Source organism: Canis lupus, chromosome 1 (genome assembly GCF_048164855.1).
Source record: "Canis lupus baileyi chromosome 1, mCanLup2.hap1, whole genome shotgun sequence".
In the NCBI taxonomy this organism is placed as follows: domain Eukaryota; kingdom Metazoa; phylum Chordata; class Mammalia; order Carnivora; family Canidae; genus Canis; species Canis lupus.
Window position 1 is genome coordinate 107714647 of NC_132838.1, and position 25932 is coordinate 107740578.

The 25932-nt window shown below is 41.4% G+C and overlaps 2 protein-coding genes across 15 annotated transcripts in view; both read left to right on the forward strand.

Moving 5' to 3' along the window:
• Positions 1-10012, forward strand: part of LOC140602385 (orphan sodium- and chloride-dependent neurotransmitter transporter NTT5-like) — a 34998-nt gene extending 24986 nt beyond the window's left edge. The window contains exons 2-12 of one of the 3 annotated variants that reach the window (XM_072771845.1): positions 2386-2802; positions 3236-3393; positions 3587-3713; positions 3903-4078; positions 4271-4381; positions 4562-4803; positions 6154-6340; positions 6735-6936; positions 7053-7212; positions 8310-8472; positions 8683-10010. In XM_072771845.1, the coding sequence (XP_072627946.1) occupies positions 2442-2802; positions 3236-3393; positions 3587-3713; positions 3903-4078; positions 4271-4381; positions 4562-4803; positions 6154-6340; positions 6735-6936; positions 7053-7212; positions 8310-8472; positions 8683-8913 (2118 nt within the window). In that variant the 5' untranslated portion in view covers positions 2386-2441 and the 3' untranslated portion in view covers positions 8914-10010. Of the gene's footprint in view, positions 1-2385; positions 2803-3235; positions 3394-3586; positions 3714-3902; positions 4079-4270; positions 4382-4561; positions 4804-6153; positions 6341-6734; positions 6937-7052; positions 7213-8309; positions 8473-8682 lie in introns of those variants that run through there. The other 2 variants (XM_072771857.1, XM_072771863.1) reach the window with 2 other exon arrangements.
• Positions 1-25932, forward strand: part of LOC140602354 (orphan sodium- and chloride-dependent neurotransmitter transporter NTT5-like) — a 95034-nt gene that overhangs the window by 45195 nt on the left and 23907 nt on the right. For 4 of the 12 annotated variants that reach the window (XM_072771824.1, XM_072771779.1, XM_072771790.1 and 1 more), the window contains exon 1: positions 21081-21706. The exons of 1 other annotated variant lie outside the window; for it this stretch is intronic. The gene's annotated coding sequence lies outside the window, so the exon portion shown is untranslated. 7 more of the 12 variants (XM_072771728.1, XM_072771747.1, XM_072771739.1 and 4 more) reach the window with 7 other exon arrangements.

Below are 25932 nucleotides of genomic sequence, written 5' to 3' on the forward strand. Positions count from 1 at the left end.
ATTTCTTTTTTATAAATATTATCTGGGAAACAAGCCCTTTTTTGGTTATACATTTTGTTAGTTCCCTACTGTTGCTCTAATAATAGCTAAAAACTTAGTGAGTGACTTAACACAACATAAATGTATTATTATACTGTCCTGGAGGTCAGACATCTGAAATCCATTTCACTAGGCTAAAAGCAAGGTGTTAGCATGCCTGTGTTCCTTATATAGGATCTAGAGGAGAATTCATTTCCTAGCCTTTTCCAGCTGACATTCCTTGAATCATGGCCCCTTCTTCCACGCTCAGGGTGCGTCACTCTCACTTCTCCTCCTACCATCCCATTTTCTACTCAGCTTCTGACTCTACTACCTCCCTTTTTCCCATAGGAGGACTGTATAATTATATTGAGCCCATCATTGATAATCCAGGATAATCTCATTTCAAGATCCATAACTTAACCCCATTGAAAAGTCACTTTTTCCATGTAAGGTAACATATTCACAGGCTCTAGGGATTAGGATGTGGATATCTTGAAGAAGGGTATTATTGTTTCTACCACATATGTTACAAATATCTTCCACTACTCTAGGACTTGTCTGTTGACTCATTTAATGCTAAATTTTCATTTAAAAAAGTTTCTATTTTTGGGGCAGCCCGGGTGGCTCAGCGGTTTAGTGCTGCCTTCCGCCCAGGGTGTGATCCTGGAGACCGGGGATCGAGTCCCACGCCGGGCTCCTTGTGTGGAGCCTGCTTCTCCCTCTGCCTGTGTCTCTGCCTCTCTCTGTGTCTCTCATGAATAAATAAATAAAATCTTAAAAAAAAAAACAAATAAAAAAAAGAAGTTTCTATTTTTAGTTTAATCCAATATGTCAAACTTTTCCTTTATAATTGGTGCTTTTTATGTCCTATTTAAGAAATCTATGCCTATACCCAAGCCACACAGATAATCTCCTAGGTTTTTCATCTGGAAGTGTTATGCTTTATCTTTCACATTTAGAACTTCCATCTTCTCTGACTAGATTTTTGTTTAATATGTGAAGTTGGGGAGGCCTGGGTTCATTTATTTCTATGTAGATATCCAATTGCTCTAACAACCAGTGATTCATTGAAAAGAATGCCCTTTCTCTACAGCTTTGCAGTGCCATCTCTATTGTAAATCAGGCATCTATATTTGTGTGAGTTTCTGGACTCTCCCAGTGGTATCCACAGAACTTTCTGTGATGATGGAAATGTGTTTTTTTATTTTTAAAATTTTAAAAAGATTTATTATTTATTTATTTATTTAGGATAGACATAGAGAGAGAGAGAGAGAGAGAGAGAGAGAGAGGCAGAGACATAGGCAGAGGGAGAAGCAGGCTCCATGCAGGGAGCCCGACGTGGGACTCAATCCCTGGCCTCTAGGATCAGGCTCTGGGCTGAAGGTGGCGCTAAACCACTGAGCCTCCTGGGTGCCCAGTGGAAATGCTAGATATCTGTCCTTCCAGTATGGTATGCATGTAGCTACTGAGCACTTGATAGGGCCTAGTTTGACTGAGGAACTAAATTGCTAATATTACTTAATTTTAATTAATTTAAATAGTTATATAGTAGCTACCATATTGAGTACAGCGTATTGATCCATGGATCTATTTGTGCCATAGATCCATGTGACAATACCATACTCTCTTAATTACTGTAGCTTTATAATTAATCTTTACATTTGGTTCTTCTTTATCAAGATTGTATTGACCAGGGATCCCTGGGTGGTGCAGAGGTTTGGCGCCTGCCTTTGGCCCAGGGCGCGATCCTGGAGACCCGGGATCAAATCCCATGTCGGGCTCCCGGTGCATGGAGCCTGCTTCTCCCTCTGCCTGTGTCTCTGCCTCTCTCTCTCTCTCTCTCTCTCTCTCTGTGTGTGTGGCTATCATAAATAAATAAAAATTTTAAAAAAAAGATTGTATTGACCATTCTGAGCCTTTTGCTTTTCATGCACATTTTAGGATCAGCTTGTCAATTTCACCAAAACCCTGATATGATTTCAGTAAGAATTGCATTGAATTTATAGATCAAATTGGGGATAATTGACATTGTTATACTTCCATTTTACAAACGTGTTATATCCTTAATTTTATTTTCTCTCAGTAATATTTTAGTGTGTGCTGTGTGTAAAGGCCTTGCTCATCTTTTGTTAAAATTTTTCCTAGGCATTTTATGTCTTTTGGTATTATTGTAGGTAGTATTGTTTTAAAATTAGCATTTTCTAGAGGTGTGTATATCCTTGGTATATATTTAAGGGTAGAGATTCCATGTTCTTCTCCACATAAGGATAAGAGGGTTTGGGAAGCCTCAGGCGTTCTCATAGGATGAGTCTTGTCTTTCCTTAGTTCATATACCTAAAGTTTATAGTTCTTGATGTCCTTAAGGTCGACAAGGAAGGAAGCCCCATCCCTGCAGAAGCAGGAACTAGAGTCCACCCAGGATGACAACTGTTAATGAAAACACGGAGGCCCAAGATGAGAAATCCCAGATGTCTAGACCTTCGGATTCCAAATCCCTGATTACTATTACCTCAGCTTCCCAGCTCTTAAAGACTGAGTTGACTACGGAAAAATTGATGGCAGAGAGACAGAAGTCTGACACTGTACCATCATGCATTTGGTCTGATGAATATAATGATGAAATACTGGAGACCATAGACAATGATGTGCCAAAGAAGGAAACCCCCATTGAACGACCATCCTGGGCCAATAAAATTGAGTACCTTCTGGCCCAGGTGGGCTTTTCTGTGGGGCTGAGCACCATCTGGCGCTTTCCTTATCTGTGTTTTCACAATGGAGGTGGTAAGCCTGGGGGCCAGGAATCATGGACTCACAAGGGGGTTAGGAGCCAGATGACCATCCTAGCTATTCTGAGGTCTCTGAGATATGTAGGGGTGGGGGATTTGGGAATCTCACTAGGGCAGGAGACAAGTACCTGAACACCTAGGGTGTTAGGTGAGTGGGAGCAGGATATCTAAACACTTAGGTTCATGAGGATGGTGGGGCTGAAGGCTGAGGTTCAGGGTGGGGGTGGGAACTAGGTATCTGGGTCTTCCAGGAACTGGGGACTCAAGGGACACCTGGGACTGTGAGGGATATGGAAACAGTTGAGCTCTGATATCTGTGGCCCTGAGGGAGGTCACTGATGGGGAATGTGTTTTCCTGTACTCCTAAGGAAGTCCAGTCCCTGAAGGGCCAGGTGATTCTCAAAGCCCTTCCTAACTCTCCTGCACAGGCAGTTTTCTCATCATCTACATCCTCATGCTGTTCTTGGTTGGGGTTCCTCTTCTATTCCTGGAGATGGCAGCTGGTCAGAGGATGCGTCAGGGCAGCATTGGTGTATGGAAGGTCGTCAGCCCCTGGATTGGTGGTGTGGGGTATACCAGCTTCATGGTGAGGAGTCCTGGGCCACTCAGGCCTACCCTTTATACCCTACTCCCACTCCAACCATTTGTTGTCCTGGAATGGGTCCCTGAATTCACTTCCATGGGTCAAATCCCTTCAAGTCCTCAGTCCTCTGTCAAATCCCCTCCCTTCTCTGGCCTGCCTACCTTTTCCTGTCTCCAGAGTTCTTCATGGTTCCTAGATGTGCTGCATCGTGAGCTTGTACTACAGTGTGCTCATGGCCTGGAGTCTCTTCTATTTGGTGCAGTCTTTCCAGTACCCACTGCCTTGGGCATTGTGCCCCTTACTGAGGAACTCCAGTGATTTTGGTGAGAAGAGAGGGAAGAAAAGGGCAGGTGGGAGGGCTGAAAAAAGGATAGGTAAATTAAGAAGGGAGAGGATCATTGAGAGAATAGGGATGAGCAGGAAGATAATGGAATTTGGAAGGAGGGGATGGAGGGGAATTGAAAGGGGAGGCACGGGGTCGTGCAGTTTCCTCCATGGCCAGTTCACCTCAGATCCTGAATGTGAGAGGACAACATCCACCACATACTTTTGGTACCGACATGTATTGAAGGCCACAGATGAAATTGAAATGGGTGGGCTACCAGTTACACATCTCAGTATCTCTCTCTTTGCAACTTGGTTGATTATCTGCATCTCCATGATCAAAGGACCCAAGTTCACTGGAAAGGTGAGCCATCCTCTAACTTCCTGATCTGATAGTCTCCTTTCTATCTGAGACCCTCTAAAATTTTCCTAACTTGATGCCTGTAAGTCTCCAACTTCTAATTCCTCCTAATATGACCTTTGACTCTCACTAGCCTTTGATCATACTGTCCCAGCTTCTGCCTTTGGTGACTTCTGAATCATCCTTCCTACTCAGATGCTGTATGTCTCAGTAATCCTTCCCTACTTCATCATTTTCTGTCTCCTTATCCGGAGTCTCATGCTGGAAGGTGCATATTTTGGTCTCAAGAATTTGTTAGCTGCCAAGGTGAGATGTCCCCTGCCCTTTGAGCCTCTTATCCATATGAGGGTGTCAGGGACAGAATGGTTGTCTGTCTGATAGAGGCCCTCCTGGCTCCCCACTTCACCGCCTTCTTCTCATCTTCCATCACATCATGGTTTACCCCTCTTCCCTTTGTATCCTGGTTTACATGGTACTTCTTCCCAGGTGCCAGCCCTGTACTCTGTGGAAGTGTGGCGCCGGACAGGGAACCAGATCTTTTTATCCATGGGCCCTGGCTTTGGCAGCTTCACTGCAATCAGCTCATACATCCCTCAGTCCAACAACTGTGTCATGGATGCCTTTGTTGTGGCTTTTCTCAATTTGACTGCCTCACTGACTGCCACACTGTTTGTATTTGCCATAATGGGCCACTTGGCCACAGAGAACCATGAAAAATGTTACCTGAGGTAAGCCCAATTTTTCATATGGAGATCATCAAAAAGACTAAAGTCTTGGAAATAGCCCATAGAATTCCACTCCAGACCCCTGTCCCTCAGGGCTGTTGGCTTAGTGAATATGGGATCCTCAGATAGGAGCATCTTAAACCTTGAAAACGCCAGAATCTCTCCAACTCTATCTCTTTCAGAGCTACCTTTTGAGACTAGGAAAGCCCCACACTTGGAGGTTTTCAAGGTTGTGTTCATCCTATTCTTAACTGGGGTCTGCCATGAAAAATTAGGAGAATAACTTCAGCTGAATCATTAGATAAGAAAATAAAGGACCCACAGTGCCACCAGAGTCCCTATAGCCCATTCCTGATTTTCTTCTCCTGTGTGATTCATTCTAAAAATACTCATCAGACATTTATACATTTCCTGTCTGACAACCCTTTGTTGAGTTCTGGAAACACAACCAGTGGTGAAGCATATACTTACCTGCCCTCAGGAAAACCACAATCTTTTGAGGAAGCAGATACTAAACAAATAATCACAAAGTAGATGAGAACTGATAGTAGGGATGGTGAGAACCACAGAAGAGCAAGCTATTAACTTCCTGGGGCAGTCAGAAGAGACTTCCTAGTTGTGGCAATCCTAAGCTCTATTTCCTGACAAATAACCACAGCTAGTATTCTTTCAAATGTTTCCCATTCATAGGCCTACATACCATTAAAAAAATTGGATCATATCATACTACTTTTCTGCAGCTTGTTGACTTGCCCTTATGGAAACTGATCTTGAATAGCTTTCCAAGGCAGTAAATAGAGTTTAGGGAGCTGAGTAAGGATTTGTAGGAATTTACATATGGAGAACAGTATGGTGGTACAATTGGGGTAGACTGAGCAGGAGCAGAGTGGAGTGGTTTGAGGCAGAGAGAATGTCATGTGCCAATGATCCTGAGATGATGGAGAGCATGGCAAGTTGGGGCAGGTTGAATAGTTGAGTGTGACCAGAGTAGAGAAGGTGAAGAGTTCTACATTAGGACACTGGAGAGTCCAACAGGTCAAGAAAGCTGAGAAGCTTTAATGTTGTGCTGAGATTGTCTAGTAGGAGGTATAGGTCCTAAAGCCCTCCATGACACTGCATGAGAAACCTCCTCCAGGACCCCACTTAGGAAACTCTCTGGCCTCCCACAGACACCTTATGAAAGTAGATATCAGACAGTGAGCACTGGGACCCTGTAAACCTAGGTTTCAGTGTGGGCTGTATTTGAACCAGATGAAAAACTCTAGACTAAACTTCTTCTCATGTAGAAGGTAAGAGAAGAGATGTCATCTTAGAGGGTCAAATGATTTTATGTGGTTCTCTCCCTGTCCCCAGGAATGCTAAGACAGTACAGTATCTGATAGCTTCTAAGATGCTGCCTCCTGAGGCCCAATTGCCAGACAGTCTGTATCATGATCCAAGCTCCATCTACTCCCAGTGGTTCAAGAGTCTCCCTGAACAAATCAAAGATGTGGTCCTACCCTATTTGTCCAATTGCAACTTAACTTACCAATTGAAAGAGGTAGGTAGGGGTGGGGTCCTAATGTTCCCTTCAAAACTCCCAGTACACCAGAAATTTCAGCTCTCCTTAGGTGTCTCTAGAATCCAGAAAGGCAATTCTCACCAACATCCTGGACTAACAAGACCAAGGTTCACAGAATCCTATTAAAATAAGGCAGTTGTAGCCTCTGTAGCACCAAGCACTGGAGTTCGTATAAGCCTGTTCATACCAACCCAAAAGAGTTGCCAGGCCAGCAGTTGTTGTCAGTTAAAGTCCTCGTGCCTCAAGGCCAGATGAGTTTAACAATGTCCATTAATAGTGCTACAGATCATTTCCTATGGGGAGGGGATGAAAGTGTAGTTAGGATCCTACAGGGTAAGCTCAGAGGCGTTGCCCTTCCTCCCTTTACTCACAGGTTATGGAGGGTCCTGGTGTAGCCATTGTGGCATTTACTGATATCATCTCTGTGTTTTCTGGATCCACCTTCTGGTCCATCATCATCTTCATGATGCTGGCGAACCTGGGGCTGAGCACCATGATAGGGATCATGCATGGCATTATTATTCCTCTCCAGGACACTTTCTCTTCCCTCAGGAAAAATATAATCCTGCTCACAGGTACTCTAACCTATGATCCCACTCCCACCTAGGACCATTGTTTAGCTTAACCGCCCTGGGACTCTCAAAGAATCTAGTTTGAATTCTGACCTTGATCAAAATCTGTTTTCCCTCAGTGGGCATCTGTGTGTCTCTGTTCCTGGGAAGCCTCATTTTCGTGAGGCCTTCGGGCAGCTACTATGTGAACCTGCTGGATGATTACTGGGCATCTCTGCCCCTCTTCCTCACTGTCATCTTGGAAAACATAGCCATAGCCTGGATCTATGGAGCCAGGAGGTGATGCCCCAAGCCCAGGATCTCATGCACCCACAGAGCAAGGGCACCTAAGGAATATTGGCCCTCCTACTCTCACTGTCAGGCCTCTGACTCAGGGCTTATAGAGAGCCCCCAGGGGGTCGGAAAGGGAAGGAAGGCATTGGCTGGCTCCTTGGGAAAACAGGTATAGAACAGAAAAGTGAAGAGTCCCTGTCAAGTCCTAGTGGCTCTGGAGTCCTGCTTTTAACCAGGGTAGTATGGGCATGTAATCCCTTGCTTCTTGGTGTGCTCTGGAACAGCAGCATTGGCATCACCCAGGAGTTTATTAGAAATGCAGACCCTCAGGCTGTACCCCATACCTTTGAATCCATATCTACATTTTAACAAGAACCCCAAGTAAATCGTATGCATGCTAACATTTGAGAAACAATGTGTAATCCAAATGTGGCAATGTTTCTAAGTGGTAGTGGTTCTTGGCATCAGTTTGCTGATTCATAGACTCATACACTCATTCTCAAATATTACCCAGAGTGTGCCTCAGGGCCAGGCTGGCCTTGTGAGCCCTAGGGATACTAAGATAAATTATATTGAGCTTCTGCTCTCAGAGTTGAAAGAAGATGACATATATAGGCAGTTTATTGGGTAGGATAGTAAGTTGAGGTCACTCTGGGAACACAGAAAGTTATCGAAAGAAGGCAAGGAGGGGATGCTTGAACAGAATCCAGATAGATGAAGGGGAGTTTGTCAAGGGAAAGAAAGAAACAAGAGCATTCTAGGCAAAAGAAACCCAAATGTTCATATATGTTGGGGTTAAGAAGGTACACCAAAGAAAGCTGGGTGTATAGACTTGAAGAAACTACATTCAGGAGCTATACATATTTCTTTTATCCTGAGGGTGATGGAGGAGAAAATTTTTTTTCTTAATCCTGGGGCTGAGACAGAAATCAGACTGAAAAGTGATGAATTAGAGGCAAGAAAACTAGTTGTGGAGGTGAATAGAAAGGTTTAAGAAATGTGAAGCTTTGCCTCCTGGGCTGGGTTTGGATTGACCGTCCCCACCCCAAGTCTGGATAAGGCCCAAATAAGCCTCCCTAAAGTCTTGTGGTCCTTCCTCTCAGGTTCCTTGCAGACTTGATTATCATGTTGGGCCGCCCCATCTCCCCCATCTATCGTTGGCTGTGGTGCTTTCTGTCTCCATTTGTGCTGCTAGTCCTGTTTTTAAGTGCCCTGATTCATCTGTCTCTGAAGAGCATCACCTACTTGGCCTGGAACTCAAGCATTGTGAGCCTCCCTCTCAGACCCCAGGACCCCCTAGGGAGTGGATGAGGACTTTTCAATCTGCTCTGGCCTTTAGGACTCTGTCACCTTATTCCCTGATTCCCTGGGGGTTCAGTTATCTAGTCTCTGGCCTTGGTTCATGTCCTACCCCCAACCTCTGCAGCTTTCCATTTCAGAGAACCTGAGTATTCTAAACCTTCCCTTTCTCCACAGTCAAATGAGGTGATCCAAACTTATCCATCATGGGCTAAAGTCTTGCTCATCATCCTTATCACCATTACCATCTTGCCTATCCCTGCCTACTTCTTATACACACTCATTGATGTGAATTTCTCAGTCTCTGTGATTCGAAGTAGGACTACAGTTATCTTCAAACCTGAAGCTAAAGGGAACCCACTGAGGCCCCATCCACAGCTTCAGTTGAGGCAAAGCCAAAACAGTTGAGGCAAAGCAAAACAAAGCCAAAAGGTTAATAAAATGGATAAATATCAGGGAAAAAAAACCTCTCTGCCATGTGAGTAATTCATTTTGGAAATAAAAGACTTGGTTTATTTGGCAAAACATCACTTCTTTTTCAGAGTGGAACTCCCTGGCTGGCAGCTTGACATTAGAAAGGTAAAAGTAGCACCTGTTGTAACTGGACCCAAGACATTTTGTTTTCCTGGATTGGGAAAGTTTTTTCTGGCCAGATGGAGGTTAACACAGCACCCATTCTATGCATCTCCTATACTTGCCCTCACCAGACTAAGAACCCCCTATACTTGCCCTCACCAGACAAAGAACACTAATAATAGTGTTCTTTGACTTCCAGTATTTGGTTGATAGTGATTGCCGACCCTACTTCTAGACTGCCTTCCTCTTGGAATTGGTCTGTGTAAGGTCTGATCCCTATAAAACCTAGGAAAAATGGTGCCAGTAATGAAATCAGTGGAACTTTGATTTTTCCATTAAAAAAAAAAAAAAGCCCAACTCTCATTATTGTATTCCACTGATTTTATCCAATTCAAATGCTAGAATCCCAGGCCCTTTCTGCCTGGTCCTTCCTGTAAGTAAACAGATATAGTTTTCTTGAAAGTACTGGATTCACTAATTATGGCAAAGCAGTTAACTAATTGGTGACTTTTCATAGATCTCTTAAATACTTGGAATAGTTGATTACCAAGTTTACCAAGGGACTTAAAACTTTACACATTATTTATTTTTACTATGGCGGAAGGCTGATAGAAGGATATTTGGCAAGGAATGAGAGAGAGAGAGTAGAGGTGAACTGCAGAGTTGGAAGACTCAAGGAGTACTTCATTTAAGGCAAGGTGACATCAAAATAAGACAAACAAGACACACCATAGTATGGCACACCTAAAACATACCATAAAATACATTTCATCAATCCTCTGTAAATGCATAGATGAGCTTTGAAGAAATTAAGGGGAATCTTTAATTTAATTAAGTCTAAGCATGAATTCAGGAAGTGTTAAAGCTACCAACTGCTTTGGGACAATTGCTACTCTAGGAACTTAGTGATTTGGGATTTAAAGTCTAGGTGAAGACAAAGCCTTGGATTCGTGAAAGAAAAGGAAGCCCCCCCCCAAAAAAAAATAAAAAAAGAAAAAAAAAAGAAAAAAAAAAAAAGAAAAGGAAGCCCCTACACATAGACAGCTGAAGGGTTATGCCCTCTGTGAAAGAGTTAGATAGCAATAAAATGTATATGTCCTGATTCTGTCTCTTATAGCAGGCAACTAATTTTTTTCTTTTAGAATTTGTAACCCAAAACTGTCTTTTGTGGGATTTTGGTTCAGATTCACATAACATGCATAGTCTGAAAAACCCAAGTTAAGATTAATATAAAAGGTGCTTGATGTGGGACACTTGGGTGGCTTAGCGGTTGAACATCTGCCTTCGACCCAGGGCGTGATCCTGGGGTCCCAGAATCGAATCTCACGTCGGGCTCCCTGCATGGAGCCTGCTTCTCTCTCTGCCTGTATCTCTGCCTCTCTCTCTCTCTCTGTCTCTCATGAATAATAAATAAAATATTTTTTAAAGATTTATTTATTTATTTATTTATTTATTTATTTATTTATTTATGATAGACATAGAGAGAGAGAGAGGCAGAGACACAGGCGGAGGGAGAAGCAGGCTCCACGTCGGGAGCCCGACGCGGGACTCGATCCCGGGACCCCAGGATCGCGCCCTGGGCCAAAGGCAGGCGCCAAACTGCCGAGGCACCCAGGGATCCCCATAAATAAAATCTTAAAAAAAAAAGTTCGTGGTGGATAGCACCTTGCCACCCAGCACCTGTCATTAGTAAATATAAATAATCTCTGGGGGAAACAGAGCCTCTGCCAAGCCTCACTGAATTCCATGAACACAAAATCACAAAGAGAAATCACAAAACATGCAAGACAAAAGCTACCCTAAGGGAGGATTAGCAGAATCAAACCTGCAAGGACCTAACGCACTGGAATTATCAGGTACATAATATAAACTAAAATATGCTTAATATATTTAGAGACAAAAAGAGAGTTGAAATTAAGAGCAAGGTACAAAAGACTCTCAGAAATGATCAGGGTATTTGTAAAGGAACCAACTTTTAGAACTTTTAGAAATGAAAAAAATCATGGAGGTTAAAAACATCAATGGATGGATTAAACAACCAATTAGAAAACTAGAAAGAGACAAAGAAATACCAGTAATATAGAACAGAGAAACTACAATATTAAAAATATGAGATTAATCATATGTGAAAGTTAAGAAACAAATGAACAAACAACAAAGAGACGAATAACCAGACTCTTAAATGCAGAGAACAAAATGGTGGTTTTGTTCTCTCCCAGAGGGGAGGTGGCTGGGGTAATGAGTGAAATAAAGGGAATCAAAAATACACTTTTTAAAAAAAGATTTTATTTATTTATTCACGAGAGACACACATAGGGAGAAGCAGGCCCCCCACAGGAAGTCCAGTGTGGGAGTCCATCCCAGGACCCCAGGATCACACCCTGAGTCAAAGGCAGATACTCAACCACTGAGCTACCCAGACGCCCCTCAAATAAAATCTTTTTTAAAAATGTAAGTGTAGGGACACCTGTGTCTCTCATGAATAAATAAATAAAAGTATTTTCAAGAAAAAGATTTTATTTACTTGAGAGAGAGACCGAGTGCGAGTGTGAGCTGGAGGAGCAGCAGAGACAGAGAATCAGTCTCAAGCCAACTGAGCATGGATCCCAACTCAGGGCTCGACTCATGACCCATGAGATCATGACATGAGCTGAAACCAAAAGTCAGATGCTTAACCAACTACACCACTCAGGTGCTCCAATAATATACTTATCTTGATGAGTGCTGAGAAGTGTCTAAATTGTTGAATCATTATATTGTACACCTGAAATTAATAGAATACTGTATATTAATTATAGTTGAATTTTAAAAATTTAATGTTCAATATATGAGATTATGAGACCTGGAGGGTAGTGGGAGAAAGCCCAACATACATGTAATAGGAGGTCCAGAGAGAGATCATTGGAAGAATAAAGAAGCAATACAAAGAGAAAAAAAGCTGAACATTTTCCAAAATCAAGGAAAGATAGAAATCCTTGCACCAAGGGAGCACAACAAATCCAAAGAAGGATAAATAAAGGGAAACTAGAGCACACCAAAAATAGATCTAAAGAGCAACCAAGCAGAAAAGACATTACTTACAAAGGGATGACCATTTCATAGCTGGTTTTTTAATCAATGGCAAGAGAAGCCAGGTAGTGTAAAGTATCTGCCAAGAAGTGAGAAAATAACTGTCAACTTAGAATTGTAAATCTAGCAAAAAACTATTTCTCATGAACAAAGAAAAATGCAGATATTTTCAGGTGAATACAACTGTTTTCCACTCACAAATCTTTGGTAAAGTATGTGCTTCAAGGAAAAGTAAAATGAGCTGAGAAGGATGATATAAAACCTGAGACAGAAGAAATGCTAAGCCAAGAACTAATGGTAATGTGAGAAATGTGAACACATATTGATTCCATAAAGCAGTAATAAGAATGGTTAATTTGTAAGGCCAAAAATAGTGACATAGAACAAAAGTACTGGACAACAATAGCACATAGCTAAAGTATCCCTCTCAGCAGGATGACAAATACAGTATTGACCTTTAGACTTTGATAAGAATGCATGTTAAAATTTCAAGAGTAACTACTAAAAAAAAGGTAGAACAATCTATAATTTATGTATTAAGGTAAATAATGATAGCTTTTCTAACAGTTCAAATACAAAATCTCAGTGATTTTATACAATCAGGTTTTATTTCCTGCTTACATCAGAATATAGTCCAATACAGGCTGTAATAAGGGCAGGAGTGCTCAACTTCATTTAGTCATTAAAGAACCAAAACTTCTTTCATTCTGGGGCTCTTTCATTCCCTAGATTCTGGAGGTTTTGCCAGCAATCTGGTGGATAGGGAAAAAGAATGAGTTTTATAGGCCAGATCTGGAAGTGGAGTACATCACTTGTGTCCACAGTCCACTAGCCAGAAAAAGAAGTCTGGTAAAACAGAGAACACAGTTATTAAAAAGCACCAGTGGTTTCTGCTGCATTCATAAATCAACAGAGGAAAAAAGAAAGAAAAACCAACCCAAAAGAATGAAAAACAAAATATAAAGGATTAATGTAAAAAAAAAGTTGGACAAGAAGAATATTATAGAATATTATAAATAAATCCACATATGCTAATAATTGCAATTATTTACAAATGAACTAAATATACTAGTTAAAAGGTAAATATTGGGACGTCTGGGTGGCTCAGTGGTTAAGTGTCTGCCTTCGGCTTAGGGCGTGATCCTGGAGTCCCAGGATCAAGTCCCACATCAGGCTCCCTACATGGAGCCTGCTTCTCCCTCTGCCTGTGTCTCTGCCTCTCTCTCTCTCTCTCTCTTGCTGTGTGTCTCTCATAATAAAATCTTTTTTAAAAAAAATAATATTGAAGACTGTTTTATACTGGCACAAAAACAGACACATAGATCAGTGGAACAGAATAGAGAATCCAGAAGTGGACCCTGAACTTTATGGTCAACTAATATTCGATAAAGGAGGAAAGACTATCCATTGGAAGAAAGACAGTCTCTTCAATAAATGGTGCTGGGAAAATTGGACATCCACATGCAGAAGAATGAAACTAGACCACTCTGTTTCACCACCATACACAAAGATAAACTCAAAATGGATGAAAGATCTAAATGTGAGACAAGATTCCATCAAAATCCTAGAGAAGAACACAGGCAACACCCTTTTTGAACTCGACCATAGTAACTTCTTGCAAGATACATCCACGAAGGCAAAAGAAACAAAAGCAAAAATGAACTATTGGGACTTCATCAAGATAAGAAGCTTTTGCACAGCAAAGGATACAGTCAACAAAACTCAAAGACAACCTACAGAATGGGAGAAGATATTTGCAAATGACATATCAGATAAAGGGCTAGTTTCCAAGATCTATAAAGAACTTATTAAACTCAACACCAAAGAAACAAACAATCCAATCATGAAATGGGCAAAAGACATGAACAGAAATCTCACAGAGGAAGACATAGACATGGCCAACATGCATATGAGAAAATGCTCTGCATCACTTGCCATCAGGGAGATACAAATCAAAACCACAATGAGATACCACCTCACACCAGTGAGAATGGGGCAAATTAACAAGACAGGAAACAACAAATGTTGGAGAGGATGCGGAGAAAAGGGAACCCTCTTACACTGTTGGTGGGAATGTGAACTGGTGCAGCCACTCTGGAAAACTGTGTGGAGGTTCCTCAAACAGTTAAAAATATACCTGCCCTACGACCCAGCAATTGCACTGTTGGGGATTTACCCCAAAGATACAAATGCAATGAAACGCCGGGACACCTGCACCCCGATGTTTATAGCAGCAATGGCCACGATAGCCAAACTGTGGAAGGAGCCTCGGTGTCCAACGAAAGATGAATGGATAAAGAAGATGTGGTTTATGTATACAATGGAATATTACTCAGCCATTAGAAATGACGAATACCCACCATTTGCTTCAACGTGGATGGAACTGGAGGGTATTATGCTGAGTGAAGTAAGTCAGTCGGAGAAGGACAAACATTATATGTTCTCATTCATTTGGGGAATATAAATAATAGTGAAAGGGAATATAAGGGAAGGGAGAAGAAATGTGTGGGAAATATCAGAAAGGGAGACAGAACGTAAAGACTGCTAACTCTGGGAAACGAACTAGGGGTGGTAGAAGGGGAGGAGGGCGGGGGTGGGAGTGAATGGGTGACGGGCACTGGGGGTTATTCTGTATGTTAGTAAATTGAACACCAATAAAAAATAAATTAAAAAAAATACCTCAAAAAAAAAAAGACTGTTTTATTTTTTAAAGATTTTATTTATTCATGAGAGACAGAGAGAGGCAGAAACACAGGCGAGGGACTCCAGGATCATGCCCTAGGCCGAAGGCAGGGGCTCAACCACTGAGCCACCCAGGCATCCCAGACTGAACTGTTTTAAAATCTAGCTCTCTGCCATTTACGTGAGATGTGTCTATAACACAAAGACACAGGAAGATTGAGTGAAAGGAAGGAGGAAGCTATATCTGCCAAATACTAACTAAAAGACAAAATTATTATGGCAATAAAATATTTTTTGAGATAAAGAGATTAAAAGGTTACATTTATGAGAAAGATGCAAAGATTACAAATTGCAGGGACCTAATATAGCTTCAAAAGTATAAAACTGATGGAACTATATGGAGAAATTGACAACATTTTTTTGTGGAAAATTAACACAATTTTATCAGGAATCCACAGATAAGCAGAAAAACAGTATGTACCTTTGAACACAGCAAGTTTGACATAATGTACATATGTTGAACTCTGTATTCAATAATTACAGAACACATATCTTCTGAAGCACACAGAATATAAAATTGATCACACAGTAATCTATAGCATGAGCCTCAACAAATTTCAAATGATAACAGACCATGTTCCATAACCACAATGCAACTAAAGCAGATCTGAACAATGAAAATAAAGTCATATAATTAGACATTTAAAAAAATCACATTAAATTAGGGGCTCCTGGGTGGCTCAGTAAGTTAAGCATCTGCCTTTGGTTCAGGTCATGATCCCAAGGTCCTGGGATCAAGTCCCACATCTGGCTCTCTGACAGGTGGGGAGTTTGCTTCACCCTCTGCCCCTCCCCCACTCATGCTTGTTCTCTCTCTTTCTCTCACTGTCTCTCAAATCTGTTTTTAAAATCACATTAAAGGGGATCCCTTGGTGTCTCAGCGGTTTAGCACCTGCCTTTGGCCCAGGGTGCGATCCTGGAGTCCCGGGATTGAGTCCCGTGTCTGGCTCCCAACAAGGAGCCTGTTTCTCCCTCTGCCTGTGTCTCTGACTCTCTCTCCAGGTCTATCATAAATAAATAAATAAATAAAAAAATAAATAAATCTTTTAAAAAATCACATTAAAAAAATTCATGGGTCAAGGACTACATCATATAAAAATAAGAAACTACATAAAAGTAAGCAATAAGTACTGCATTTCAAAATGATAGGAGAGAGCTAAGTTGGTTAACTGTGTGTATATACTTGGTCTGTCCTGCGTTAAAACCTATTTTCTACTTAGGAGAAATCTGCATTGTGTGAATCTTGGTGGGAGGAGCAGATGTACTAAATTGGTAAATTAATTTTAAATTATTAGAAAAAAGTTTGAAAATCGATTAATTGAAATATCCAACTTAAGAAGGTAGAAAAAAACTGAATAAATCTATATTTATTTATTTATTTATTTGTGTATTTATTTATTTAAGATTTTATTTATTTATTCATGAAAGACACAGAGAGAGAGAGAGGTAGAGACACAGTCAGAGGGAGAAGCAGGCTCCATATGAGGAGCCGGACATGGGACTCGATTCCAGGTCGCCAGGATTATGCCCTGGGGTGAAGGCAGGTGCTAAACCACTGAGCCACCCAGGGATCCCCAATAAATCTAAATTTAGAAGGAAGAAAATTAGCCCCAGAAACTACTGATATAGAAATACTGATATAGAAAATAGAATCTTGGGATCCCTGGGTGGCGCAGCGGTTTGGTGCCTGCCTTTGGCCCAGGGCGCGATCCTGGAGACCCGGGATCGAATCCCACATCGGGCTCCCGGTGCATGGAGCCTGCTTCTCCCTCTGCCTGTGTCTCTGGCCTCTCTCTCTCTCTCTGTAACTATCATAAATGAATAAAAATAAAAAAAAATAAAAAAAAAAAGAAAATAGAATCTTCCTTCCTGGATTTTAGCACCAACAGTCCCTCCTACCCTGGAAAAAAAAAGAAAATAGAATCAAAGGCAAAAGCTGAGTCTTAACAAATAAAAATCTGTTTTTTACAAATGCAGCAGAGATTCCAAAAAGTAAATAAGAGAATTGAATGAACAACTTTCCGCCTTGAAAATTCTGAATAAACAAAGTCGTACAAAATATGGAAGTGATAGCTACTGCATGGAGATGTGGGATTTCTGATTGCCTAATAATTCTGAGTGGGTTTCTCTTGAGAGAGTCATGAGGTGGGGGGTGGAATTTGAAGTTTGGGGCGGTTCATCAGAAAAGAACTGTTGTCTAAGGGGCCATTTTCTCTGGATTTCCTTGCTGACAAAAGGCGGTTAATTACAGAGGAGTTAAAGATTGTTGCCCACGTTGAGAATGTGGTTTCACTTGGTAGCCATGGGACTTCTTTTCTGGCGTGGCTGTGTCCTTTAGCCTCCTGGCTTCCTTCCCTAGAGGTAGAGCCCTGAAGTGAATTAGGAGGCAGAGGCTCCAGTCTCTTTGGTCTGACCTCTCTCCATAGAGTACCCCAAATCGTATCATTAATTCTGTCAGCTTTCTACCTTGCCTCCCAAGCTTCTTTTTGTTCAGAGACCTAAAACTTTCTTCTGTAACTGCTTTATTGAGCTATAATCCGAACACCATACAGTTCACCTGTTTTTGCACAGTGCCACCTATTTGAGGTGAATTACAATTCAATGTTGTTGTTGTTTTTTAAGATTTTACTTATTCATGAGAGACACAGAGAAAGAGAGAGACAGAGACATAGGCAGAGGGAGAAGTAGGCTCCCCACAAGGAGTCCCATGCTGGACTCAATTCCTGGACCCCAGGGATCATGCCCTGAGCTGAAGGCAGACGCTCAACCGCTGAGCCACCCAGGCATCCCACATTCAATGTTTTTTAGTGTATTCATCGAGCTGCTGAATTTTACCAAATGTATTTTCACCTTGTTGATAGATTTTCTTTGATATTGATTTGATAATACATTAGTCATAATGTGTTATCCTTTTGATAAATTGCTGAATTCTAATATTTACTTTGTTCATCTAGTCATTGTAGAGTATTTTTTCCCTACTATTTTAAGATTTTATTTATTTATTCACGAGAGACACACAGAGAGAGAGAGGCAGAGACGCAGGCAGAAGGAGAAGCAGGCTCCATGCAGGGAGCCCGATGTGGGACTCGATCCTGGGTCTCCAGGATCACACCCTGGGCTGAAGGCGGCGCTAAACCGCTGAACCACCTGGGCTGCCCCCCTACTATCTTTTTTAGATTTTAGTATTAAAGTGATTCTTTACGTCATAAAGTAAAATAAGGGACGCCTGTGTGGCTCAGTGGTTGGGCATCAGTCTTTGGCTCCGGTCGTGATGCTGGGGTCCTGGGATAGAGTCCCGATTCCAGCTCCCTGAGAGGAGCCTGCTTCTCCCTCTGCCTATATCTCTGCCTCTTTCTCTGTCTCTCATGAACAAGTAAATAAAATCTTTAAAAAAATAAAGTAAAATAAGGAGCTCTCCATCCTTTTCGGTAATTTAGGCCAACACTTCTTAAAAAAAAAAAAAAAGATTCCCGCTCCTGCCCACCCCAGACAGTTCATGACATCATGGCTGAATAAAGGATTCTGGGGTTGCAATTTCTTTTATCTCTGTAGATACCCTCTCATACCCTTCTGCCTTCTTGTGATAAAGCTGAGAAGTCCAATGGTAATCTGATCCTTTTTACTTTGTAACTTGTTTTTTCTATCTAGATGCCTGTAAGATTTTCTCTGAATTTCTGGAGTTCACAGGTTTCACCAGGATTTGCCCAGATATATATTTTTTCCTTGACAAAATGCCTGGAAACTGGTGAAGCCTTTAAATTTGTAAAAATGTTTTTTTCTCTAATGGAGGACCCTAACTTCTAGTATTAGTTTGCTTATTGCCTCTTCTCCATCTATGCTCTTTACCTTGGGGTCCACTGCTATTCATATGCCAGTTCTTTATTTTTTCAGCTTTTTCGAGGTATAATTGGCCTGTAACATTGTGTAAGTTTAAGGTGTATAATGTGATAGATATATCTATTGCAAAATAATTACCACAATAGGGTTAGTTAACACTTTTTATTACCTCACATAATTACCTTTTTTATGTGGTGAGAACATTTAAGATCTACTCTCTTAGCAACTTTCAAGTACAGTAGGATTATTAACTATAGTCACTGTGTTGTACACTGGAAGTTTGTGCCTCTTTACCAACATCTTGCTATTTACTTTACTCCCTAGCTCCTAGCAACCACCATCCTACTCTGTTTCTAGAAGTTCAACTTTTTTTAGATTCCACATATGAGATAGAATATTTATCTTTCTCTGACTTATTTCACTTAGCATAATACCCTCAAGGTACATCTATGCTATCACAAATGGCAAGATTTCCTTCTTTCTCATGGTTGAATAATATTCCATTATTTTACATATAATATTTTCTTTATTCACTTATCCATAGATGCATACTTAATTTGCCTCCATATCTTGGCTATTGTAAATAATGCTGCAATGACCATAGGAGTACAGGTATCTCTTTGAGATAGTGATTTCAGTCCCTTGGATATATGCCCAGAGGTGGGTTTCTGAATCATAAGATAGTTTGTACTTTATTTTTGAACTCTTCATTTTGTATGCCCATTTGTCTATTGGGTTGTTAATCCTTTTGTGTAATTTTAAAAATTCTTGGGGGGGGATCCCAGGGTGGCTCAGTGGTTTTGCACCTGCCTTCGGCCCAGGGCATGGTCCTAGAGACCCGGGATCGAGTCCCACATTGGGCTCCCTGCATGGAGCCTGCTTCTCCCTCTGCCTGTGTCTCTGCCTCTCTCTCTCTCTCTCTGTCTGTCACGAATAAATAAATAAAATCTTTAAAAGAAAAATAAAAAATAAAAAATTCTTGGCATATTAGGGAAATTAAGCCCTTTGTTATAAGTGAATTTTTTATGAGTTTGATGCCTTTTAACTTGTTTTATTTTCTTATTATCTTGTCTTCCAGAGATTTTGTTTTTATATAGTTGAACTTGTCATATTTTTCCTTTATGAATTCTTGTTTTTATGCTATTCTTTGAAAACCCTGTGCCAAGATTATAGAAATGTTCACCCATCTTGATTCCTAGTGAATTTTGTTTCCATTTTTTACATGGTGATCCTTGGCCTTAATCCTTGAAATGTATTGTGATGTAAGGAGCATAATCTTTCCCAAGTGCCAACTGTTTTAACCCAATTACTGAATAATTGATGTTTTGTCCATCAATTTGAAATCCCACTTTAAAAAAAAAAGATTTTATGTATTTGTTCAAAAAAGATACAGAGAGAGAGAGAGAGGAAGAGACATAGAGAGAGAGAGAGAGAGAGAGAGACATAGGCAGAGAGAGAAGTAGGCTCCCTGTGGGGAGCCTGACATGGGAGTCCATCTCAGGACCCCCAGGATCACGACCTGAGTGGAAGAGAGAGGCTTAACCACGGAGCCAGCCAAGTGTCCCTGAAATCCCACTTATCACATCCTGATTTCCATCAGTATCCAGATCCTCCAGACTTTGTATTCTATTTCATTAAGTTACTTGCAAATCTGCTTGAGAACCACCTTGTTTTAGATATTGAAGTTTTACACTATGTTGAATCTTTATAGCACAGTGGCTTAAGAGCATGGACTCTGAAACAAGCCTATGCATTCCCATCTTGGCTTTCCCCTTACCTCAGTCCACAAAATGTGTTAACCATGAAGAGTACCAGCCAGACCAAATCTGCTTGGCAACGGGTGACCTCACGGGGCCCATTGCAAGGCCCAATGCGGCAGGTAGCCGGTGACCCCTGGGTCCTTCCCGGAAGAATATACTTGGAGAGAAGATGCTCCAAGGAGGGAGGGGTGAGGGTGGGGTGGGGAGAACTGAACGGTGCTTGCTTCACACTTAAACACGCAGATCGTCGGGTTTCTGAGCTCGGGAACCTCAGAGCAGGAGCCACCCTGCAGAAGATAGGGCCAAGATGCGGGCGGTCTATGGGCTGTGGGTCTGTAGCCCAGACGAATGGATCAAGGAGGGCGCGCCTAGGGGCTGGGCTCAGGTGCAGCATCTCTAGGGTGAATTGCCTAAATCGCCTTCTAACTACAACGAAATATAAAAATCGCCTCTGGCCCCAATAGTGGTGGTTCTCACAGACCCTCAGACCCTCACCCTCGTCACGCGCCCAGGCCGCCCCCCTCGCAACGCCCGGCACAAGCCACCGGTCTTCTCCAGACTCGCGCGTCAGTGGCCGGTAAAGGACAGGGGGTGCGGGGAGCCAGGCGTCTGTTCCGCCCCCAGCCATCCCCCTGCCCCCTCGACCTCTGGACCTAGACCACCGAGCCTCCCCCACCCCTATCTCTCTTTCTTTCTGGGAATTTAGGGATCCAAGATGCCCTGAGTCTGGGACGGGAGGGTCAGAGTAGTAAACACCAGCTGGTAGACCCCAAGTCTGGTGGCACATCTTGCCCCTTCCTCACTTCCCATCTCACCTCCCCTCTCCTCCCCCTTTCTCTCCCTACTTAGGTCGTCTATGGGCCCCCCTGGAGACACCAACTTTCCCTAGCAGCTCACCTGGGCTGAGTCTATGGGGTTGGGATGCTGTAAGCGCAGCCTTCACTGACTGGCTCCGAGGTAGACTCCTGGGACTCTCCCATCTGAATCAAAGAGTTTCTTAGCTGGTCTTCAAACATATTGTTACTCCTTTGATTCTCTGAGAGCCCAGCAGAGAGTAGAGAGAGCAGGGAGCTCAGAAGTGGAGAAAGACTGAATGCACATATCCAGGCGGGGCTGGACTGGTAACAAGAGACAATTAATCCCAGGCAAGTGCTACCTGGGCTGACACCTCTGAGGGGTGAAGGCAGAAGGAGCATTGGCAGCAGAGTGAGTTGCAGGTATGAAGCCTTGATGGGGCGACAAGGAGGTGGCTGCAGCTGCAGGCCAGGTGGGACTTGGGAGGAGCAGGAAGCAGCTGCTCTTGAGGAAGGGCCCTGGCTGGAAACCTAAACAGGGCTGAGTCCTGTCAGGAAGATTTGAGAAAATGATAGACTTGGTCAGCTTTATACAATGATGCTGAAATATTAAGTGTCCATTAAAAAGCATAGTTTTAAAGAATATCACATAGGAAAACACTCTTGACACAGTGTATATATATATAATCTCTAATATTATCTGCAATTTGTAAATAATACAGATATCATAGAGTATATATTAATATATATTTATATAGTATATGTTGCATTTAACATTATCCGATACTTAATATGTATTAGTAATATCCAGTTTGTAAGAAATACACATGTATAAAATATTCACATATACACGTACTATGATAATACCCAATTTATAAAATTGGCTGTGTCCCCTTCCAAAACCTAGAGGGAATCCCAGCAAAGAGAGAGAGAAAGAGAGAGGAAGGAAGGCAGGCTAAAGAGAGCAAACATTTTAAATTATGGTGTCTTTTAAGATTGTGTAGACTTTGCCTCTAAATTTGCAACTAAAACCTCAAATTTGGGCAGCCTGGGTAGCTCAGTGGTTTAGCACTGCCTTCAGCCCAGGGCATGATCCTGGAGACCCAGGATTGAGTCCCACGTTGGACTCCCTGCATGGAGCCTGCTTCTCACTCTGCCTGTCTCTCTCTCTCTCTCTCTCTCATGAATAAATCTTAAAAAAAAAAAAAATCAAACCTCAAACTTAAACAAGAGGCCAAATGGCCTGCCTTACAAATAGCATCAACCCTGAGCCATCTTTTCAAGTCACCAGGTTGAACTGAGCTGGATTGTGTGCTCCTTTGGTACAGAAGCTGATAGTGGTGCCAGTACTGCCCACGCAGGAGCTGAAAGGCATTTGCAGGGCAGGGTAACTGACTGCCCCTCTGGCTGGAGTCTGTGCATTGGGCTCTTGAATGGGTTTAAGTTCCTAACCCATAATCGGAAACTGGGTACCCGACAAAGGCTGTTCTAGTGAGAGAAAAAGCCTGGGAGATAGGATCTAAATACCAAAATAGCAAAATTCCAGATTTCAGCAGTCTGTGGAAGCATTTTAATCAAGACATTTCTAGAAGGGGTTACTGGGGGTTTTGGAATAGACAAAACGGATGTTTATGTGTAAAGTGTATTAAAATCTCAAGACATCTCTGAGGAATTCCAACTGCATAGCGGGCAAGCAGGGAAGTGGCAAAGGTGATCAAGGTTAACTTCCTGGAGGAAGTTAGATCTGAGAAGAGACACCAGTGATGAGTTGAAGTTATCTGGATGAGGGAGGATGGGTAGGCGAAGAAGGGAGTGTGTCCTGTGAGAAAAAGCAGCTAGGGAGAGTTTTCTATGTATTTGCATGCATATGTATGAACACTTGGAAATGTATAGTTTCTTTATATGGATTTTTTTTACATAAAGGTATCATACATACATTCTGTGACTTCACCTAGAAATGGGTTTTGCAGACTTTGTTCTTACAAACCTATATACTCCTTTTCATTATGAAATACTATAAATATTCACAAAAGTATACAAAACTGAAATGTTCAGCTCAATGATTTATTAAAGGCAAATATGCCAACCATCCTAGTCAGAAACAACATTTCCTGTATCCCTCCTTCACGTCAAGTGGGAATCGCCGTTCTGACACTTAGGATCATCACTTCCTTGCTTTTATTTATGGCTTTACCATCTCAGTGTGTGAACCTAAACACTGTGGTTTTGCCTGGGTTTTGTTTTTTGTTTTGTTTTGTTTACTTTGTTATAAACAGAGTCCTATGACATGTATTCCTTGAGATATAGCTTCTTTGGCTGAATGTTAAGTTTTGGGGATTCATCCATGTTGTTAAGTGTAGCTGTAGAACATTTTTCCCCCTTTGCTGTGTAGTATTCTTTTGTATTGGTTATATCACTATATATGCTACTGTGTTGGACTTTGGATTGTTTTCTTTTGAGGTTGTTCCAAACAGTGCTGTTAAAGAAATTCCTGTATGTATGCTTTGTTACACATGAACACACATTTTTGTTGCAATTATACCCGAGAGTTAAATTGCTGTTCATGGGATATGTATACCTTCATTCTTAATAGATAATGGCCAATCCATCTCTCAAAATAATTTTGTCAGTTTCCACCCCCAGCAGCAGTGTATGACATTCCCCATGGCTCCTCTTTCTTGTCAATATTTGTTCTTGGCCTTTTCATTCTAGCCAATCTGACTGGTGTAGTGTGGCCCTTCAAAGTGGTTTTAATCACCATTTCTCTTCTGTTTAAATAGCTTGAACCATTTCATATCTTCACTGGCCATTTGACAAACCACTTTGGTGAAAAGCATCTTTGTGTTTCCTGAGCATTTTTCTACTGGGTTATTTATGTTTTTCTTATCAATTTCTGGGACCTTTTATAGGTTCTGGATTTTTCTGTATATTTTTTATTGGAGTTCAATTTGCCAACATATAGTATAACACCCAGTGCTCTTTCCAAGTGCCCCCCTCAGTGCCCGTCACCCAGTCACCCCATCCCCCTGTCTACCTGCTCAACTCCCCTTCCACTACCCCTTGTTCATTTCCCAGAGTTAGGAGTTCTCATGTTCTGTTACCCGCTCTGATATTTCCCACTCATTTTCTCTCCTTTCCCCTTTAATCCCTTTCACTATTTTTTATATTCCCTGTATGAATGAAACCATATAATGTTTGTCCTTCTCCGATTGACTTACCTCACTCAGCATAATATCCTCCAGTTCTATCCACGTTAAAGCAAATGATGGATATTCTTTTTTTTAAGATTTATTTATTTATTCATGAGAGACACAGAGAGAGAGAGAGAGAGAGAGAGAGAGAGGGGCAGAGACACATAGGCAGAGGGAGAAGCAGGCTCCATGCACCAGGAGCCCGATGTGGGATTCGATCCCGGGTCTCCAGGATCACGCCCTGGGCCAAAGGCAGGCGCTAAACCGCTGCGCCACCCAGGGATCCCCTAATGCTGCCTCTTGATGAACAGATGCTCTGAATTCCAATGAATTCAAATTTACCTATTGTTTCCCTTCTTGTTAGTATTTTTTAAGTCCTATTTTTGAAATCTTTCTTAACCTGCAGATCATGAAGCTACTCCCTCATATTAAACTCTTTAGAAGACTTATGAATGTGCTTTTCTTTTTTTTTTTTTAAGATTTTATTTATTCATGAGAGATACAGAGAGAGAGGCAGAGACATGGGCAGAGGGAGAAGCAGGCTCCATGTAGGGAGCCCAATGTGGGACTCGATCCCAGGACCCCAGGATCATAACCTGAGCCAAAGGCAGACACTCAAATGCTGAACCACCCAGGTATCCCTATGCCTTTCATTTTTAAATCTCATGGATTAATTTTTGTACAATCTGAGATAATGATCAAATTTCATTGTTTCCCATCCTAATTATTCCACATTTTCCCATCCTAATTATTTAACCCTGTCATTTACAGTACTGTGAGTTGACATGAAATATCTCTCCATTTATTTAAAACTTTTACTTCTCTCTTTTTAAGTTTTTAAATTTTATTTTAATTCAATTTAAAACTTTTACTTCTCTTAAACAAAACAAAATACTTTTACTTCTCTTAATAATCCTTTATAGGTTTTGGTATAGAAGTTTCATCTTTCTTTTGTTAGATTATTCCTAAGTACTTGAAATATCTCAATGTTATTATAAATGTTACCTTTAATTTTTTCATTACCTATTTATTTCTTGCTGGTATCTAGAAATTCTATTAATTGTATTCCATTAACCCTGTATCCAGCCACCTTGCTAAATTCACTTATTAGTCTTAATAATGTATTTATAGATTCTGTTTTATTTTTTATATATACAATTGTATCTGTAAATAATGACACTTTAATTTCTTCTTTTCCAAAGTTTACACTTTAAAAATCTTATTGCACTTGCTAAGATCTTGAACCGATTATCTATTGCCACCAAAATGCTGTATAACAAGCCACCTCAAAATTCAGTGACTTAAAACAACAAGAATTTATTATTATATCTCATGAGTCATTAGGCTGGACTCAGCTAAGAGTCTGGTTGGCTATTGACTGATGATCTAGGCCAGCTTGTGCTGGGACCACTGGAATGATTCAGCTCAGCTCAGATTTACATCTCATTTTCCAGCAAA